Source organism: Aulonocara sp. 'chitande type north' Nkhata Bay, linkage group LG12 (genome assembly GCF_057382095.1).
Source record: "Aulonocara sp. 'chitande type north' Nkhata Bay isolate Kocher_YH1m ecotype deep benthic linkage group LG12, A_spYH_male_GT1.1, whole genome shotgun sequence".
In the NCBI taxonomy this organism is placed as follows: Eukaryota; Metazoa; Chordata; class Actinopteri; order Cichliformes; family Cichlidae; genus Aulonocara; species Aulonocara sp. 'chitande type north' Nkhata Bay.
The window spans coordinates 26,278,462-26,299,393 of record NC_141355.1 but is presented as its reverse complement, the minus strand read 5'-3'; the positions used below and the strand labels follow the sequence as shown (position 1 = coordinate 26,299,393).

The window sequence follows — 20,932 nt, the reverse complement described above, 5'->3', positions numbered from 1 at the left end:
TGCTCTCTGTCCAGTCACCTGCTCATTTCAGCCTGTGGCTGTCTGTTCCTTGCGATAAGATGAAATGGACTCTTTTTAAGACAGCGGGATGTGCTGTACCCCTGGGAACTTGTGTGTATGTGTGGGTCTGAGAGGAAAAAGAAGGATTAGGACAAAAGATGAAAACAGTGACAGAACATGTACTGTCTTTCCACGGAAAATGTAACCATTTCTTATGTCAGAGACACTAGCAGACCACGGAGAGACAAAATGTTGATTCATCACTGTCATGTTAAACAAAGGGACTTCAGCCTTCTTTATAAGGGATTTATTGATGTGTGAATCCCTGGGTTTTGCTGCCTGTCTTTGTCAGGGATGATTAACTAAAACTTTAGGAGGAAACGGTGCTTGCTGCCTTCAGCGTCTCGTAATAGCTAAATGTATTTCAGAATAAATGGCGTTCTTATCTGACTTGTAGGGCAGTGAGAGGGGGGGTGTTTGTCTGTGTGTGTGTGTGCATGCGTAGCCGTGCGTACACCTGGGTGTGTCTGAGATTGAAAGGGAGAGAAAAAGCGAGAGGAAATCAGGAGCTATTACTGACAGAACTTAATGTCAAACGAGAACACACATACACACACGAGAGGTTTATAGCTCCGTGAGCCATATCCTGACAAATTACACTGGGTTGACTGTGGAAACCGGATAAGGTAGAGCAGCGCTCCCAGCAGCCCAGTAAATCAGCAGGGAGAATGGCGTCTGGCCCAGGCTGCCCTAAATATAACTCATCTGAAATGGACTGATAAACACTGGCCACTGGGGCCCCTGCTGGATCATGGGGTGTCAATTGTGACCTACTGAACTTGGAAAGAACAACCTACCATTTAGCCTTTGTGTGTGCATTTGTGTATGGTGAGGACATCTCTTTGTATATATCCCACTGTGGTTTCCTTTCCTTCCCTTCAGCAGATCCTTAGAGAGTCTTCACTGTGTTGTGACACTGAGTTAGTGTTTATGTGCATGTGGTTCTAATGCAAATGAAGTTACATGTGGACTTGGGCACAAAGGTTGTGTATTCCACATGAAAAAGTGATCTGTGTCAGGACTTTGAGGGCCCTACAAGATACAATAACTAAAAGTGTAAAAAATAGATTAAAAAAAACAAAACAATAAAGGCAAGCTGACAGAGACAGAGGTGGTTCCTAAGTTACTTTTTAAAGGTATCATTAGTGTCCACAGATCTTCATGAGGTTCCACAACCTCAAAAGCACAATCACCTTTTATCTTTAACTTGGATCTTGGTACAACCAATACACCTAATAGATCTTGGTGTTATGTGTGGTTGTAGTAGCTCACTGATATGTGGAGGCATCAGACCGTGATGACCAAAATTTCAAACTGAACCCTTAAACTTCCCAGGGAGCCAGTTTAAAGAAAACAAAAATCTGTGTCACATGGGACCTTTAAGGGGACATGCAGCAGCATCCTTGAGTTAGTTATCAGTTTTCAAGTTTTCAGGAATTGTTATTCAATTCATACTCTATAAATGGTAAATGGCCTGTATTTGTATAGCGCTTTATTAGTCCCTAAGGACCCCAAAGCGCTTTACATATCCAGTCATCCACCCATTCACACACACATTCACACACTGGTGATGGCAAGCTACATTGTAGCCACAGCCACCCTGGGGCGCACTGACAGAGGCGAGGCTGCCGGACACTGGCGCCACTGGGCCCTCTGACCGCCACCAGCAGGCAACGGTGAAGTGTCTTGCCCAAGGACACAACAACCGAGACTGTCCGAGCCGGGGCTGGAACCGGCAACCTTCCAGTTACAAGATAAACTGCCAACTCTTTGAGCCATGATTGCCCCATAATAATGATGATGAGTTCAGAGTCATTTTAATGTCCACTGAGAAAACTGATGAAGACTGCAGTGTGGTCAAGGCCTCAAAAACCCCCACAGTTGAGGTTCTGCATCACCTGTATTACCCACAGGATCAAGAATAAAGATCAAGCTTAATCTCGACTGCTGTGCACTTCATCAGACAACAGTTGGAAAACAAAAAACTCAATAACTTTGTTTGTTTAAGAAAACTGTTATAATTCATTTTTATATGGGAAATTTCCCCTGGAAAAATAACTGTAATTTAGTAGTAATTATAGGTGAAACTAGAAGAGCTGCTCCAAGTCAACTGTAATAACTGAGTCATTAGTCATTTACTATCGTAAAACTTTCTTTTTCCATCGACGCATACTGTATGCCGAATTCCATTCTTCACTATGGTGTCACGTCAAATGTCCACAGCTTTATCTGACTTGCTGGGCACTAAAAGGCACTCAACATTACAAATCAGTCAACTCAAACTACATGAACAATGACTGCATTTACCTCATAACTGGCAGCAAATGTCTTAGCTCTTCCCTGGAAGCTGATAAAGAGTTTTTATATAGGAAGGACTCAGAAAATAAAATGTTATAATGAAATGCGTAGATGCACTATAATTACAACGGGCCTCTGCTGAAAGTAAACAAACAATAATTAGCTTTGCTAAAATGTACATGCTGACAGAAGTAAAGGAACACAAACAGGAGCACATTTGCAGAGTAACAGCCGCATTATAGAAGTACATATACACAGACTAAATGTGTTCAATCATTAAGATCATTAAGCCTGTGAGCAGGGTTCATTTATGCCCCAACTTGCTTTGGCAATCCTTTTGGAGTTATTTGCCACTTTGACAATAACGTGTTTTTCACTACAAATGCAACACACCATATTTCCATGTAGCAGTCAGTCAAAACATGCAGCCAGGCTTGCAAGCATGTGTGCATGTGTGTGTGCGCATACTGTAAAAAGTTTGATGTTGTTGATGTAACCCCATCAGGTGACGAGAAACATAAGCCTGATCCTCTCTAACAACCCATGTGTCTGTCTTGTGGAGGAAAACTCTGACCGACACCACTCTCCAATGTATATTTAACCCTTTCCTGCACTGCCAGCTTCTTATTTTAAGGTACATTGTAATTCACAGCCATGGCTCCTTTCATGTTGAAGCCTACCACAAATAAAGACGTTATCAGACAGCAGTCTTAAAGATCTGGAACAATTTAAATCATCATAGCAAAGTTTTAAAAACAAAGGTAAATTCACCAATAAAGAACATCACTAACACCACATGAAGTATTTGAAGCAGGCTGAATTTCACTGTTAAAGTGAATGTGAATATCCATAAATATCACAAGTGTAACCACCATTGATTTAATGTCTAATGAGAGCTGCAATACGCACAGAGAAATCACCAGCATTTTCATTAGCTAAAGGGTTAAGCCCTTGTTGGGGTTTACAGCTATAATCCCCCGATGACACTCTGCTTCCACCCTGGATGAAATAAAGCAGGGTGTGGGTCCCACACTGTCCGTCTGTCTGAATTTATGTGTTTGCGCACACTTGCCTTCCTCGTGATGTGAGCTTTTCTAAGACATGACGGTACAGCACACCTGGATATACTTTATTGCCACACCTGCCACACCTGTACCCCTGGAATGCCTAGACTCTACGTTCATGTGTGCGTCTGCATGTGCAGACACTAAGAAAAATCTAGGCACAGTCTGGCCTGAAAATAGAAGATAACATTCACTGTAAAGAATCTGTTCATTGCAAAAGAAATTTATCTCATTGTATATGGATTTTTTTATTTTAGCAAACTGTTTAGGGTCAACATAACCATAACATGATGCAAAAATTGGTGGTAACTGAATCAATAAAACAAATTAAAAACCGAATTTTGCCAACGAACATTAACTTCATTTTGAGCATCATCAGTGGTGATAAGAGCTGGTGTCTTAGACTATGGCCAGACACCAAACAGCAGTTTGTTTGAAGGTTCCACAGATTCCAAGTCTGAAGGCATCCCATCATGTTAGAAGTGGGCTATGCACAATTAATTGAATTCAGGTAAGGGCTTTGATTATTGCCATGGTGCTCTTTAGTTACCCTCCAAAAACGTGTTTCTGTATAAAGACACACACCTGAGGATCTGAAGTTCCTCTTTTGAGTTTTGCAACTCATCGGAAAGTCTTCTCCACCTCAGAAGGGCCTTCAGGTCAAACTGCTCGGTTTTCTCCTCTAAAGAGAGCTGGAGGGAGACACACATGGACAAAAGTCGATGCAAAATTGCCAGATGAAAAGAGCTAAATATGGTGAATTCTGCAAAAACATAAAGACACTGTGATAGAAGCGCTCTCTGTTATTCAGTTTGGCAACACTTGGAAGCAGATGTGATTAAATCCTTTCAGCAGAGCAAAGTTCATATCATAAAGGTGTTTAGATTTAACATCACAGACAAAAGAAAAGCACTTGTGTAACTCTAGATGGTGTGGGAATACAAGTGGGAGGATTAGGTCTGTAGCCCCATCAACTACAAGATTAGAGCTGAAGTGTTGCAAACATTAATGCTACACCCACTTCTTTTATCTATTTAGTCTCTTATATTTTTTGCAGGGATCCTTAATTAACCATCTGGCTGTAGAAGGACCTTTGGGAAAATGTGACGTTAAAATTTCTTTGGAAAACAATCTTTAGAAAAGAATTTACTAACGAATCAACTATGCGACTGATGTGGTTTTACACCTAAAGAGATATGGTCTATTGATTAATGTTGTGATTGGTTGAGAAAACTTTGTTTGTTTGTGATTTTTCAAATTTATTTCCTGTTTTTGCTTTTTTGTATTCCAATATTCTCTAGTTGCCTTTAAAAAAAAAAAAAGTTTAACGTATGTTTTTGTCACAGTGATGTTTGAACAGACGAAAGGTTGGAATACTGACCCGCATTTTATTTATTTAATGAATTTTGCTATATGATATTTTAGCAGTATTTGTTTTTTTATGACTCAAAATATTTACATATAAATCATTTCTAATGAGAGAAGATTATCTTCTCAGAGGCACCCGCTTGCCTTTATTCTCACTGGCCACTTCATTAGGTACACCTTTCTAGTACCAGCTTGGCCCTCCTTTTGCCTTCAGAGTTGTTTTGGTTCTTCGTGGCATAAATTCAACAAGGTGCTGAAAGCATTTATGTGAGATTTGGGTTCATATTGACAGAATAGCAGGCATGGACAGGTATGATATGGTCAGCTCGGGTGATACTAAGGGGTCCAAAAAGTGCAAAGGAAATATTGACCACGCCAGGACCAGCAGCCTGAACCACAGATACAAGAAAAGATCTTTGCGCTCATGTTGTTTGCACCAAAGTTTCACCCTATTTTCTGAATTTTTGCAGCAAGATTAAGAATCATCAGACAAGCAATGTTTTTTCCAACCTTCTATTGTCTAACTTTGATGATTTCTTTGTGAATTTTAGTATCTTACTCGTAGCTGACAGGAATGTCACCTAGCATTGACGTCTGCTGCTGTGATCCTTGTAGCTCCTGTTTTTTTAAATTATTTAAGTTGTTGTTAAGTTGTTGTTGGCCATTCTTCTCTGTCCTTTGGCTCACTGGTTATTTTCTGTTTTTTGAACCATTCTCTGTAAGCCCTAGGAATGGTTTTGTGGGAAATTCCCAGTAGAGTTCCTCAGCAGTTTCTAAAATACTCAGACCAACCCCTCTGCTGCCAACAACCACGCCACATCCAAAGGCACTTAAATCACTTTTCTTCCTTACTGTGCTGCTCAGTTTGAACTTCAGCAGGTTGTCTTAACATACATGTTTATATGCTTTAATATTTGCATTAACCAGCAGCTGTACAGGTGTAGCTAATGTGGTGGCCGGTGATTGTATGTTACTATCATATAGTGGTTAATATGGAAAACACATTATCTTATACTTGTTGTGCTTGGGCCCAGATAATGTCTTCAAGACAGGTGGCAAAGCCTTCGCTAATCCATTCTTCAGTCCAGTCTCTGGCTCCGATAACCAGGCCAAACCAGGAGTGGGAAATCTCGTGGCAAATCCTGGATCCACACAGAGACAGACTTTCTTCAGAACCTGGACTCCCAGCAGACAACACACTCTGGGACAGGAAAATTATATGGGGGCTGAGGAAGACAAAAGTAATGACACAATAATAGCATGTTTGAAAAAAAGCACATTCTAAAGGCAAGAAAGGAGTCTGAGGCACAAATCACAGATAAATATTAGGCAATGTTTTGATAAAAAATATTGTAATCTAGGAGGTTCACAGAGTGAAAGATGAGAAAATATGTTGCAGACATCAGAATTAATAGTCAAGAAAAAATTAAACTAACAGAGACACAGAGATCTAGTGTTCTTCTGTGCAGAAAGATCAAGATGCTGACGTAACGCTCCACACCTAGGATTATAGAAAATTTGGCCTTAACCTGTCATGTAACACAACCCCACATATTTTCTAGTGAACAAACTGCCCATCCTTTTCTCAAGTTCTTCATTATGTTTAGAGAAGGGCAACTTACTCATGCAGAAGACTTGCCAAACCTAAATGCCACAATTTCCCAGGACTGGACTTGTTAAACAACAGTGGGTAAAATGATTTGAATTAAAAGTAAATTACGCAAGTTCAGTAGGTTTTTTCCAACATTTACAGATTTATAATGCCAGAGTGACTTTTGAAAGCGAAATAAATATTAGATATATTTAAAACACTTCAGATTGTGTATTTGAAGCATATGCAAACACAGAAAGTGATATTTACCTAGGTGCACCCTCGATATGAATGCAAAAGTAGTATATGCAAAACATTCAGATAGTAACTACTCAAACAAATCCTCAAAGTGCTTTTAGTGATGCCAAAGATAAGAAGCCTTTTCTGCTTGTACAAAGGGATAAAACAGCAAGATTTTTTTGCCCAAATTAAAAGATAATATTTTACCTTTGTGCCATTCTTTGATAACAGATTTTAAAGTCTAAATTAAGACTAATTATCTTGTTATACAAGCCCTTACTTCTTAATTAAGTAAATACACTTTAGTTTTAATGACGTTTGGAAAGAAATAATTTTTTTAAGGCGACATTTGTGGTCTTATTAATTATGACCCAGCAGAGAATAATGACTGTTGCATGTATCTTTTAAAGTTTTTCTTTACATATTGCCTACTTTTACACCCATTTTTAGCTCGTCCTTTTACCTGCCCATTTTAATAGGAATGTTTTATTTGTTAAGCCACTTAACACTGACCCATGAATCAGTCAAACAGAAAAAAGCACTTAATTCAAGGGATGAACCAACGTTGTGTCTACACATGACAAACAACTTAGCAAAGAACCAATTAACATAGACTAAATTATACCTTTAGGCACTTTGTTACTAGGAGCATGTCATAAAACACATTCTTTCTTCCACTTTCTTTAATTGCATCTATTAAAATGCCAAAGAAGCCAAAATAGTATTTTTGCACCAACAAGATATTCACAGCACTGCACTTGTTCCACACTTTGTCACGTTACAGTCTTATTTTAAAATGTATTAAATGAATTTTTCACCTCAAAATTCTGCACACAACACCCCATAAAGTGAAAACATTTGCTTGAAATTCTTGGAAATGTATTAAAAATAAAACAAACAAAATATAACATATACATAAATACTCAGAGCCTTTGTTCAGTACAATATAGAAGTGCACTTGGCAGCAATTACAGCCTTAAGTCTTTTTGAGTATAGTGCTATAATTTGGTGCAACTATTTTTGGGCAATTTCTCCCATTCTTGTTTGCAGAACCTTTCAAGGTACATCAGGTTGGATTGGGACCATCAGTGCACAGCCATCAGATCTCTTCAAAGATATTCAATCACTTGTGAACTGGATACTGTACATGTCACCCAAGAACATCCACCTTCACCACAGTCTAAGGTCCAAAGGATTCTGGAGCAGGTTATCATCAAGGATGTCTCTACAATGCTGCATTCCCCTTTCCCTCAATCCTGACTAGTCTCCCACTTCCTGCTGCCAAAAAATATCCCCACAGCATGATGCTGCTACCACCATGCTTCAGTGTAGGAATACTATTGGAAAGATGATGAGCAGTGCCTAGTTTCCTCCCTCCAGACATGAGACTTGGTTGGCATTCAGACCAAAGAGTTCAATCTTTGTTTCATCAGAGCAGAGCCCTTCAGGTGCCTTTTGTCAGACTCCAGGCAGGCTGTCATTTACCATTTACTGAGGAATGGACACTTTAGCAAACAGGCCAGATTGGTGAAGTACTTCAGAAATTGTTGTCCTTCCTGAAGGTTCTTCGCTCTGCACAGAGCAATGCTGTACCTCTGTCAGCATGACCACTGGGTTCTTGGTCACGTCCCTGACTATGGCCCTTCTAGTTTGGTCACTCAGACGGGCCAGGCAGCCAGCTCTGGGTAGAGACCTGGTGGTTCCAAACTTCTTGCATTTACAGATGGAGGCCACTGTGCTCACTGGGACCTTCAGGGTTGATCATTAATGATTTTTATGTAACCTTCCCTGTGCCTCAGTATAATACTGTCTCAGATGTCTACAGACAATTTCAACTATGGGACCTTATATGGAAAGGTGTGCGCCTTTCCATATAACGTCTAATCAAGTGAATTTACCACAGATGGACATTTGACAGAAGATTAGTGGAAATAGGATGCATCTGAGCTCAGTTTTAAGTATTGTGGCAAAGACTGTGAATACTTACGTACATGTTAAATTTTTGACCTTTATTTTTAATAAATTTGTAAGACATTCAAGTAAACTTTGTTCACGCTGTCATTGTGTGCAGAATTCTTAGGTGAAAATGTATTTATTATGTTTTGGAACAAGGCTGAAACATAACAAAATGTGGAACAAGTGAAGTTTTGTGAATCAAAGGAGCTTGCAAAGAAAAGCGTCTGGACTTCTTTAAGTTGCTTGAAGACGTTTCACCTCTCATCCGAGAAGCTTCTTCAGTTCTAAGGTCAAATGGTGGAGAGTCCCAGATATAAACCTAGTGGGAGTGACCCCCCACAGAGGGACAAAAGGACCCCCTGATGATCCTCTAATCGCCTGAGCCAAGGTGGGAAACTGGGCGTGGGTCCCAATCAGCCAGAGTTTCGGGTGTGTTCATTGTGAAACCTGGCCCCACCTTATCATGCGAATTCCTGAGGTCAGATGGCCCAGGATGTGAGTGGGCGTTAAGGCGTCTGGGAAGGGATCTCAAAACTGGATTATAGATGGCAGAGAGTTGGTGTCGTAAACCCCCGCCTCTGTTCAAAGATGGTCGCTCACAGTGGACATAGATGGCTTCTTTCACTCCTCTTTCAAACCATCTGTCCTCTCTGTCCAAAATTTGAACATTGGCATCCTCGAAAGAGTGTCCTTTATCCTTAAGATAAGTTGCAGCTCCTTTGACTACGATGACCTGGATGACTGAGAACCTTCACAGACAAGTTTTGTGAATATTTTCTGATTACATGTTATTAAGAAACAGGAAAAAAAGAAGCAAATGTAGTCCCACCAAATATTGACTTTCAGGCTTGTCAGAATTTTATAAACTCTGTACACGTCAATAAATTGCAGCACCTACTTTCCATTTTCCTAGCAATATAAAAAGAAATGTAGGGCTCAAGACTTTTGCACGTTCCTTTATAGTATCTGTACTTGATTGAAAATCGAACTTTTCATCATGAACAGATAATACAAGCTAGTCGTTGCTATTACAGGTTCAGCAACATCCATATCAAGCTTGGTATCACAGGAATAAATAAGTGATTTTGCACTAGTAGAGCAGGACCAATCACAGGGCTCTATCAAAGCCAAGGTCATGGCTGAAGACTTTTTTGGAGCATTCTTTACTTCATTCTTATGTAACAGGCTGTTGATGCCCCGAGGGGCTTAGGGCTGACTGTGCGTGAGAGGCAGGCTATTCTTCTTCAGAAGAATGAGAGAGGGGTCACAGAGGTGCGAATGAATGGCCTCCCTCTCTCCTGGCTCATACAACAACACCGGACTGTCTAGAGTTCCTTTCACACTCGCTAGATTTTAAGCGTCCCAACCACCATTGACCTGACACCGGTGGGAGAATTTATGGCAAACTGCAGGTCCTAGTGAAAAGCACTTTTCAAAAGGCCACACCACCCCACTCATGTGACAAATATGTTAAAGATGCTATAATGTGTGGCTTAGTAGACCACACATTATTGCATTTGCCCCATGCAGAGTGGCCTTACTTTCAACTTCTGAGACACAACAGCAGCAACTGGTTGACCTGTTGGGTCGACAGTAAGACTAAGACTCCATATTGCTGCTATTGATGAAATACAGTAAGCTGTAAAATGAGATGCTCTCATCAAGGAAAGATTACAATCTTAAACCACCAGATGACAGAGGAGTTATTTCTTCTTTGCCATAACCTAATTATGGTGACAAGCTAAGTCAATTATAAAGGAAAACAGTGAGTAAAGACATAGCTTAGGCCGGGTCTGCCACACAGCCTGTTTAGAGGAAAACAAAATCAGATATCTGAACAGCACAACTACTCTTTATTTCCCAGGGGATTGTTACATCAGACAGAAAGCAGGCCCTCCCCTTCAGTTATTTAGGAACATGTCAACATCATACAATGGGGTCTTATGAGCATCATTTCCGAGACAGCATCTCAAATCTAATTCCATGTTATTCCTGATTACACAAACAAAGGCTCTCACTGGAGCAGGAGATGCTAACATTAGCATATGAGTTTCTTTGTAGCTTAATCTTATTCCCCCACAATTGGATAAGCACGCCTTTGTTGTCAGTTACAGCACCGTGTTTGTGTGTGTGTGAGTGAGTGAGTGTGAAAAACAAAGACAGCCTTTCAGAGACGGCGCTTGCACATGTTCCTCTGAGGGAGACGGAATCCATCACTACAGTGACAAATAGTGTCACCCCACCATGGTGGTGATGAGCAACAACAGCATCTTTCACGTTCACTGATACACTGACTGACATTAGTTGACATTGGGGACCTGTCATGAATACATGCATGGTAAGACCTCCATACAGATTCATGTATATGTACTACCTGCACATGTGTATGCATCGTTTAAGCCCACAAAACATCTGAGTCTAGTGTCTGCTGCAGGGATGAATGGCTGTACCTGATATGTATTGTACATTTTCAGCGCTGTTTAGAAACAAAGCCTCACAATAATTTGTAAGTAAACTGTTTTAATTGCACATTATGTTTAAAAAGAAGCTATTCATTGAAACTGTTGATTTCACTAACAACTGCAATCAATCACAAAACACAGAGTGATAATACTGCAAGACTACAGAAAATTACAAATACTACTAGAAATTCAAATGACAAACTCATTTATCAGTTTATGCACAACAGAACTACCACAAGAGCAAACTATTCAAACCTTCTGTTTGAATAGCAGCCAGTCGGAAAAAAGTTGGCTTAAAAAGAGGATAGCTTTAAAGGGAAAGGAGCGGAAATGTCCTGTTTCAGACACTGCATGAATTCAGGGGCTGGACAAAGGCCTAGTACATAATGAGGAATGAATGTTTGGACCTTGAACCATACAGTCCAGGAATAAAATCATGGAACTGGAAATAAGCATAACAGGTCTCCCTGATGTTTTGAGGACAATGAGAAGGACAAAGTTACAATTTTTTGTAAACTTGATCTTATTAAGAAATTATATTCATAAAAAGAGACTGGCAAACTTGAAAGCCAAACTTTCAGCCTTTTCTTGAAGAACTGCATCAAAATGGCACCACAGTATGAATGAGAAAAGGATAACCCTGAAGGTCACTTGGCAACGCTTATAACATGTTTCAAGGTCTTGTCTTTGGTGGAAGAGTTTGAGCTCAAAACTGGCCCAGACCGTTTGTTGTTTTCATGCCCTACCTTTTTGTATATCTATCAGAATTTTAAAGATTTACACAAAAACAACCAAAAACTAGCTACATTCCCGTGAAAAAGAAACACTCCATCATTCAGGAGCTTGTATAACCATCAGTAACGAAAAAGAATAAAGCCTGTATGACTTTAACAGTCTATCACATCATTTACAAAGGAATTTCGTCCCACTCTTCTTTACAAGATTGCATCAATTCATTGAGGTTTGTGCACAGCTTTCTACTGTCCCACCAAAGCAGTTTAATCAGTTTGAGATTTGGACTTTGACTGGACCATTGTAACAAATGGCTAGGCTCAGTGTCACTACTGGTAGTACGAGGTGATTCCTGGACCCTACAGAGGCTGCACAGGTAGTCCAACTCCAGGACAGCAGACCGCTGGTATGAATATCTCTGACCAAACAATCAGAAACCGACTTCATGAGTGTGGCCTGAGGGCACGGCATGCTTTAGTGGGCCTTGCGCTCACTGCCAAGTACCATGGAGCCCGATTGGTGCGTTTTACAGATGAGAGCAGGCTCACCTTTAGCACATGTTGCAAATGTGAAATTGTCTGAAGAAGTCGTGGAGAACATTGTGGTGCCTTTAACATCTTTCATCATGATCAATTTTGGTCAGTGGTGTTCTGGGAACCCATATCCATGCAGGGACCTACAAACCTCCCCAGGCTAGGTATCAGGACAACACAACAACGCCCGACCTCATGTGGCGAGAGTATGCAGGCAGATCCTGGAGGATGAAGGAATTGGTACCATTAGCTGGCCCCTAACACTTGTCTGACCTAATTCCAATAGAACACCACTGGGACATTATGGAGCTCAGTGATGCCCAGGTGTAGATAAGAGAGGACAACCCCCAGGACACCATGCATTGTCCCATTCACTTTGATTTTCCAGATGTCTTTGAATTCAACCCTGTGTAGGTTGATCATTTCTATTGTCATCAAACAATGTGGCATCCTATTGTTCCTAACACACTATCCAGTCCATGTCAGTATAGATATCCAGTGTGATCTTTTTCCTTACATGTTTTCTGTGTGTTCCTTTTATTATTTTTCACTTTTTCAAAACAAATCCAAAATGTCACCCCTCAATAACAGTGTTAGATAGCTGGCATGAGATGTTTGTGTTGTTATGTTTGGTAACACGGCCACACACGTCCATGTTGACCTGCTCTGTCCAAAGAACATTACTTCAGTCATAAGGTTTGTTCAGATGCATCTTTGCAAATCCATGCCATGCTTCCATATTCTTTTTTGAGAGGTTTTAACCTGGCAACCCTTTCATACAAGCGTAATTGTATGTCATAACTTTAACATTTAACATGCTAACTGAGGACTAGAGTCTGAGCTCTGAGAGTAGCTCTTGGCTTATTTATTATGTCAGTATTGCACAGCCTGACTTTGTGATGAATTTGCAGGGTTGTCCACTCCTGGGAAGATTGTGAGACTGTGTTAACAGACACCTGAATGCTCCAGACCAGCAAACTGCCAAAATGTCTGCTTTTATAGAGGTGCTTACACTTGTTGATGATCAATTAAGATTACCAACACCCCCCTGCTCCTAATTCTCCAAAGTCCTATGATAGTAGGGTTAGTTTTTCACATGAGTGCATAGTGTCCTATGAAAACTTTCTTTTTGTTGTATGCAAATTTGTTCTAAACTATCTCTACCTGATTTATGCTCTCTATTGCTGTGTTAAGTGTTTTTTATGTTTCTTTTATTATCGACAATTCAAAAAAGGTTTGAAAAAAAAGAAAAAGAGAAGAGACATATCTAGTACATCACCACTTAGACATATCTGAAGAAACACATTTGTAGTCACATTTCAAACCGACCTCTAAATTAGATTTTAATCCAATTTTCCAAAAAATCCACTTAATGCTGTTTTTTTTCCTGTTCAGGCTTTCTAAAATTAACTTGGGTACAACCTGTATATGCCAAATAAAACAGATTGGGACTTCTACATAAAGGGCTTAGTTACTTGGCTGCATGTGACATCTTACATTTTGGAACGTTAGCATTCATTTCCTTTACGCATAACGCGGCCTCTCAGTGTCAGTTGAATGTACTAATTCAATCACCTCATGAATAATGAATCTTTCTCAGATTTAGCCATATGTCACTTGAGGCACCTCTTCTCCTGTGCCTCCCTGTAAGATTTACAGTGGCCAACTGCAACAAACCAGATACGTGAATAAAAATACACCTGCACCAGCATTTCAAGGACTAAAAATGTTGGTAAACAAGCAGCTGGCTTTGGGCTGTATTTTCTCCGTGTGCATGTGTTTTCGTGTGTGTGTGTGTTCGTGTAGTGTCTGAAGCACATAAAAGGAAGGAAGAGGAAATGAGTTTACCTGGACTACATCTATACCTGCATTTCTCATCTTGTGTCATTTCCACTTCCACTATCATTTTCACCTAAAATGATAAAACACAAAAGACTTTGAGTCTAATAACTGAAAAAAGTGGTGTGAAACTATAAAATGTCCTCTGTGAACATTAATGGGTTAATGTTTGATGATGGAAGGTTTGATTGGGCCTTGGATATCTTTATGTAAATTAATTCATACTTGTTGCCCCCGTTTTGTGTCTGCAGTGATCTTCATTTGTTTTTTAATTGACTGCTAGCTGTACAACACATTGCCCTTTGGGTGTAATAAGGCTTAACTCTACTCACTGGTCTTCCCTTTTTAATCATGTTCTTCTGAACAATGCATTAAAGGCATGGAGTTATACTTTCTGACATTTAATTAGATTTGAAATATAACTTTTCTTAGCTGATAATTAAACGACTCAGAGACAATACGCAAGGGCTTCCAAACGATGTAATTAATTAATTTCCAGAGGTTGTTAAACAAATATGATCATGATGCGAGGCTATCTGCACATAAAATAACAGACATGACCTTTGCTGACCTTTCTGATGGCAGTACCCTACTGGGTCCTTGACACAAAATTCAAGGCTGGTTAAAGCCATCCTGTGCTTTCTCACATGACAACCTTGTGACTCTGAGTCACCCAGGGTTACTTGGCCCTGAGTTTCAGAGGTGTGAGCCAGGGCAAGTCTTCAATTTGGTGAGACACAGATTGCAATAGTGTTTTGCTACTCCATCTCTCCATCCATTATTCATCCCTTCATTTCTCCATCCCCTGTTCCTGGCTGTAGGCCGTTTTTTACCCCAGCGGGACACTTCCATGCATAATGCAGCAAGGGCCCTATCATAGTTCTATAATTGACAACCCCAGTCCAGCTCAGCCCATAGCTGGGACACCAGTATAACAGCCCCATGAGACACAACGATGTGGAAAAAAGATGATGAGAACAGAGTGTTGATCCTGCATGTGTGAATGAAAGACTGTAGACACAGAGACTGAAAAGAATTTGTGAAAATGGGTAAAAAAAAGAAGGTTAAATGAAAAAATTATCTGATAGATATTTATTGAAATATTGAAACCCTGTTGTTTGTCACAGTATCCTCTCCATGATAACTATTAAGCTGCTCAATCTCCATAGCACAGATGATGTTACACACTTTGTTCACATATTGAAACAAACACTAAGACATGCTATCAGACCTGTGAGACCTGTGGAAAAACACACATATAAGACAAATTACAGCTTGTCCAAGCAAAGGTTGCAGGGCTGTGCTTCCTAATGTCAGCTTATGGGAATAAGCTTTGTCTCTTTTCCCTTCATCTCGGACAGTTTGTGGGTTATTTCAGACACAGGGGCATATTTGACGAAACTCCTACCACCCTCTGTTCTTTTTTAACAAGTCTGACTTCAAATGTCTGGCATTCTAGGCTGGCTGCAGATCAGCTCACTGCTCCCAGACGGGGCCCCACAGGGCCAGGCCAAATGCCACTCCATGTAGGGCCTGATCACATGAACAAGGGCCAGGCTGGGGCCCCGAGGGAGCTGTCCCACCCACAAACACATCATCGCATCAGACTCTGAAAATAAATAGCAGAAAAAAATATCAGAGGTCATCAGGAACAAGGAGGCGACTCTGTGCCTCAAGTTAGGGGAAAATTAGGCTTTGTAGTGCCGGCGCATAAGGAATGAGTGACACGTTTCAAGGTTAGACTCTAGTTGTTGTCAAGTGCTTATACTCAGTCTTGGATGCCATGCCAGAGAGTCACCTAATGAAATCGACAAATAGAAATCTGCTTGTAGATGCAATAAAGTAATATAACCTGTGGGCATAGCAGAGCACACACATAAACAAGCAAGAAGTCCAAATGTAGACCACATCAACACTCACCCACATACTTTCAGCAAATCTCCTTTCAGTGCGTAACAGCTGGAAAGGGAGAGCAGATGTCTGATCCATCCTCCCTTTACAGTAAAAACAATCCACAGTGCAGCTTGTTCTTTGTTTAATTCAGAGCCTCAAAAGTGATGTCATCCCAGAGGAATGTTCTTAAGAGTGTGTTTCTGAGTGGATATTAAAAACACTATGGACACCTATTGGGTTTGTGGGTTATTGTTCCAAGGCAACCAAAATACATTAACCCAAACAGCAAAAATTAACATGAATGTCACTAAAGGGATAATTTGATACTTCCTAGAGATCACCTGTAGAGGCAACATGTGGTATCTAATCATATCCAAATATCACAATTTACAAAATACCAAACTTTTGCAGTCCAACACTATCTTAATGCAATGCAGTTGGAAAAGCTACTTTCAGCTGCTGTCTTATTCACAAGCAGTCTTTAATTAAGCGCCTTGAGGCGACTGTTGTTGTGATTTGGAGCTATATAAATAAAATTGAATTGAATTGAATTTAACTATGGTGGGTAGCTCTGCATGTTTGATTTGACAGATTTTTTACACCTTCCTAAGGCAAGCCCAAGGGATTTGTGTCTTCTAATGTAATTTATTTAATATGATAAATTTAAACAACCTATGTAATGCTCACAACTTAAAATTTTATTTTGATTGCTTCAAATTATTATCTTATACTTGGGGATGGGAATTGATAAGAATTTAGCAATTCCAATTCCATTACTGATATCGCTTATCGATACGATTCCGTATCTCACTGGGTTCTCATTGGTTCCCCTTTGAGAGTCAGCACCATTTCTAAGCAGCACATCAAAGACAATACATTTTTGCAAATTGAATCTATACTGTGTGGTCAAATGTTTGTGCATGTTGAATGTATTTCCTCACTTTGTTGCAATCAGTTTTGGAATTATTTCTCTAAAATTACTAAACATATTACACACAACACTTAAAAGTAATGCAGTACCTTAATTACTCCCAAGAGCAAGTAATTTGTATACTCGTTACATTACTTTCATGTTACGCTGTAAAAAGACCTGATATGCACCATTTAACAAAAAAAAAAAAACTATAGGCTACAGTTCTACACACCAACACAAATCCCTATCCTAATAAGGACACACATATAGGACACACAAAGCTGACATCACAAAGCAAAGATGAAAACCAGCACAAAGAGACTTTAAAGCAATCGCCACAGTGATTCTGCTTTAGAAACATGAACATGTACAAATTGAGGCTGCAGCCTGACTGTTCATCGGTTTGTTACTTGTTGAAGTTCAGGGTCTGGCTGCTGTGCTGGGCATTCACTCAGCTTTAATGCTTTCACCATTGCATTCTCATCCTTTTGTGGACTAAAAGTAAAAAAAAAAGTAATAAAAGTCAAATAAAAGTAAAGTCCATATCCACACTGCAGACTATGTTTCTCCTCGGACACACGAACTGAAATCAACTGTAGCGCAAGTGCAAGAACCAATAAGCAGGCAGACTAACAATTGCAAGGAACTGAATTACTAGGAACAGGTTCTCTTCAAGAACTTCAGGGACACCGCCATCACGTTCCACAATGATGCGAGTTTTATATTCCCATGGATCAACCAAGAAAGAAGCACCTGCTAAGCACCTTCAAGCTCGACTGCAATTTGCAGCTGCCCACATTAACAGGCCAAATGGATCCTGGTGAGAAGTTGATAGTCCAATTAGACAAAGACTGAGTTATTTTGCCACAATGACAAGAGGTATATTGGGAGGAGTAAAGGTGACTACCTCCAGAGTATTTAACTTCACATCAAATCAACAGCTAGATGGTTAAAACTTGGATACAATGATTCCAAACACACATCAAAACAGGTTTGGGATGGATGAAACAGTCTAATATGAAGCTTCTGAAATCGTCTTCCGAAAGCCATGACTCTAACTCTACTGAAAATCTGTACTATACATAAAAACTGTGTCTGTGCCGCAAAAGCAACCAATATAAATGAACTCTACCAATTCTGCCAGGTTAAATAGCCAGAATTATTGCTGATGGCTATCACAAGCATTTACCAACTATTAGTTGGTAATACAAATAATAAAATTACTAAATTGTTCTTAATAAAAGTAAGTACTGAAAGTGATGTATACTTTTGACCCTGTGTGGCTTGGAGAAAATCCTAAATATATTCAAACTTGTAATGCAAATTCTCTCTTTTTTAAACCTATTAAAGATGCATGCTGTACAATCATTCAACAGTGGAAAAAGATCAGTTCAAAGAAATCATTAAAAGCCTCAAATTACCATGAGAGTCATACCCATGATGAGTGTGTGTAAACTTCTGACCACAATGGTATATTTGCCTCTAAAAATTGAAAAGAAAAAACCCAAAACTGACCACAACAAAGAGTGGGGACCCAGGAGGGAAAAAGTACCAGCATTTAATATGTTTCTATCATGGCTTGCACTGGATATAAAACACCGGGACATGACCACAATGTAATTAACACATAAAACACCACACAAAAGCATGAATGCCAGTAACAGCATCTGCCACTTACACAGATTACATCATAGGCTCCTCAAAGATTCGCTGCAGAAATCTAAATAAGCCGTAAGTTTGAAACACTCCACTTTAGCACCTGTCTAGTTTAGTTTCTGCTACCATAAAGCTTAGCCTGCTCTGACTGGTGGGCTGAACTACTGAAATATAAGTAAAATAACACTGGTACCTAATTAATTCTAACCCCTTTTCTATGAGTCTCAGTATCGCTCCTTGAGAGTTATTGGCTGGCAACAAATCTTGGACTTTTTTCACACATGTTTGAACCCAAATCTGAGACACTTCTGCAGAAGTTGCTATATTCAGTGTTAGGGACATTATACAGAAAGAGTAATATGCCACATTTTACTTGTTAAATTACTCACTATATCACATAACATTGGAGTGAAATTCACTTTCAGTTGCTACCAACTCCACAACAGCACAAGTCCCTTTCCCAGTAAGGACAAGATTGTTTCCAAGATATGCACGTGTCCAGCCCTCAAAATTTGTATCTCCTATACCAAGTGATACTCTGTCCCTGTTTATTGATTTAAAATTGTTGTCAAAGTTTCCAAACTCTCCGGCTGTCACTCAACCAATTTTGACATAACACTAATCTGTGGGCATACACTCAAAACTAATGGAAAATTAGACATGAGAAATTTGCTAGTGTGGCTAATGCAAAGATAGGAATAATCCGCTTGTTCTTCAATTCTATAAATTTAAAAGGGACATGCACAATGTGTTGATGAGCACTAAAGACCAATCAGTCAGTCAGCCTGACGTAACATTTACCTACATGACATAACCCACATTCCTCTATGACTGTAGCTACTTGCATCCAAACCCCATCGCTCTTCACACACAGCACTCAGAACCCTCTTTTAGCTTCCACTTCCGCCTTAATGAAAAAGACAGGACAAATCTATTTCACAGAATTATAATTTGAGACATTTTCTTGCCTGCAGGGTAATAAATAGACTGCTTTTTTTTTTTCTATCTTATGTAACGTAAGAGTATGAGACAGTGAGGAGATGGAAAGTGAGACCACTCAGTGCTCCGAGGCTATATAAGAAGTGTTTGACAGAATGGAAAGATGGATTAGGGCGAGACTGAAGTGAAATTAGCCAACGAGCAGAGCTGTTTTTTTCTGCAGAGGTTTTGGGTTGCCACCTGACCAGGCTGCGTACCCTTGAGACAAAACACTGCAACTGAGGGCTATAGCGTAGATGAAACATGTTTTATGTTTCACATATATACTAACAAAAGAAAATATAATCACTGCACTGTACTATTAATAGTTGTTACCTCGTGATCTTAACACTAAGGACAAAAGTGGCCCAAATAAATTGAATCCAAAGCAGAATGGTTGAACAATAAAGTTGGTGATAAAGAGGCCAAATCAATCAATGATCGGCCTGCCTCCTTACACCTTCCCAGCCCATCTCAGACTTAAAGTGGACGATTTACCTTAACTTGTATTTGATTCTGGTGTTTTCAACATGTTTTCAGACAATGAGTATTAGCAAAAGGCTCAGGCTTCAGACTATGCTAAATGCTCAGTTTGTAACAGTGCTTCTTTTCACTCTTGGATCTTTACGACGTCAAAGAATGGCCACGGCCTTTTGCGAGGGTTAGGGTCAGGATACAGGGTTATATTTCTTGTTAACTTTGACATGCATATCCCAAGGCGAGATATATGAAGAAAAAGGGGCAGTGGTTCTTACTGAAGACCTAAACCATTTAAAAAGTGCGATGATACAGCATGTACAGAACTGTGCAAAAGTCTTGAGCCAGCCCTTATTTCTTTATATTATCTTTGCTTCCAAGGCACCAAACTTTGCTGTAATTTATAGTGCTCTTTCTGAATTTCTTTCAAAGTTGTTTTTTTTTTCTTTTTTTGTTTCAGTCCAGTCCTTCACCACTTTCAAAGGAATGACTTTTGTTGTTTGTTAAGCCACTTAACACTGACCTATGACTCATTCAAGCATAAACAAGACACCTATTTCAAGCAATGAACCAGTGTGGTATTTCCACATAACAGAAACTGTATCTTTAGGCACATTGTTACTAGCAGTCTTAAAAAACAATTTTAGTTCCAATTCCTTTAGTTAAATCTAGTAAAAATGCCATGCATACATAAAATAGTATTTCTGCACCAACAAGATGATTTCTGAAGACCCACAAATTTGGCATATCTCAGTATGCTTTGCACTGGTTCCTTAAAAAGTGTTTCCTCTGAAAGTAATGCCCTTACTAGGACATATTTGAGAGACATATTTGGACATTCAACTGGTCCATCTACTGTTCAGTGAAGCGTC

General features: G+C 39.6%; 1 protein-coding gene across 2 annotated transcripts in view; it reads right to left on the bottom strand.

Annotated features, from left to right (window-relative positions):
- Positions 1-20,932, bottom strand: part of aopep (aminopeptidase O (putative)) — a 91,541-nt gene that overhangs the window by 49,605 nt on the left and 21,004 nt on the right. Inside the window, exons 7-8 of one of the 2 annotated variants that reach the window (XM_086314669.1) lie at positions 5,806-6,016; positions 4,008-4,114 (exon numbers count right to left, since the gene is read on the bottom strand). In XM_086314669.1, coding sequence (XP_086170795.1) covers positions 4,008-4,114; positions 5,806-6,016 — 318 coding nt within the window. The remainder of the gene's footprint in view (positions 1-4,007; positions 4,115-5,805; positions 6,017-20,932) is intronic. The other variant, XM_086314671.1, reaches the window with a different exon arrangement.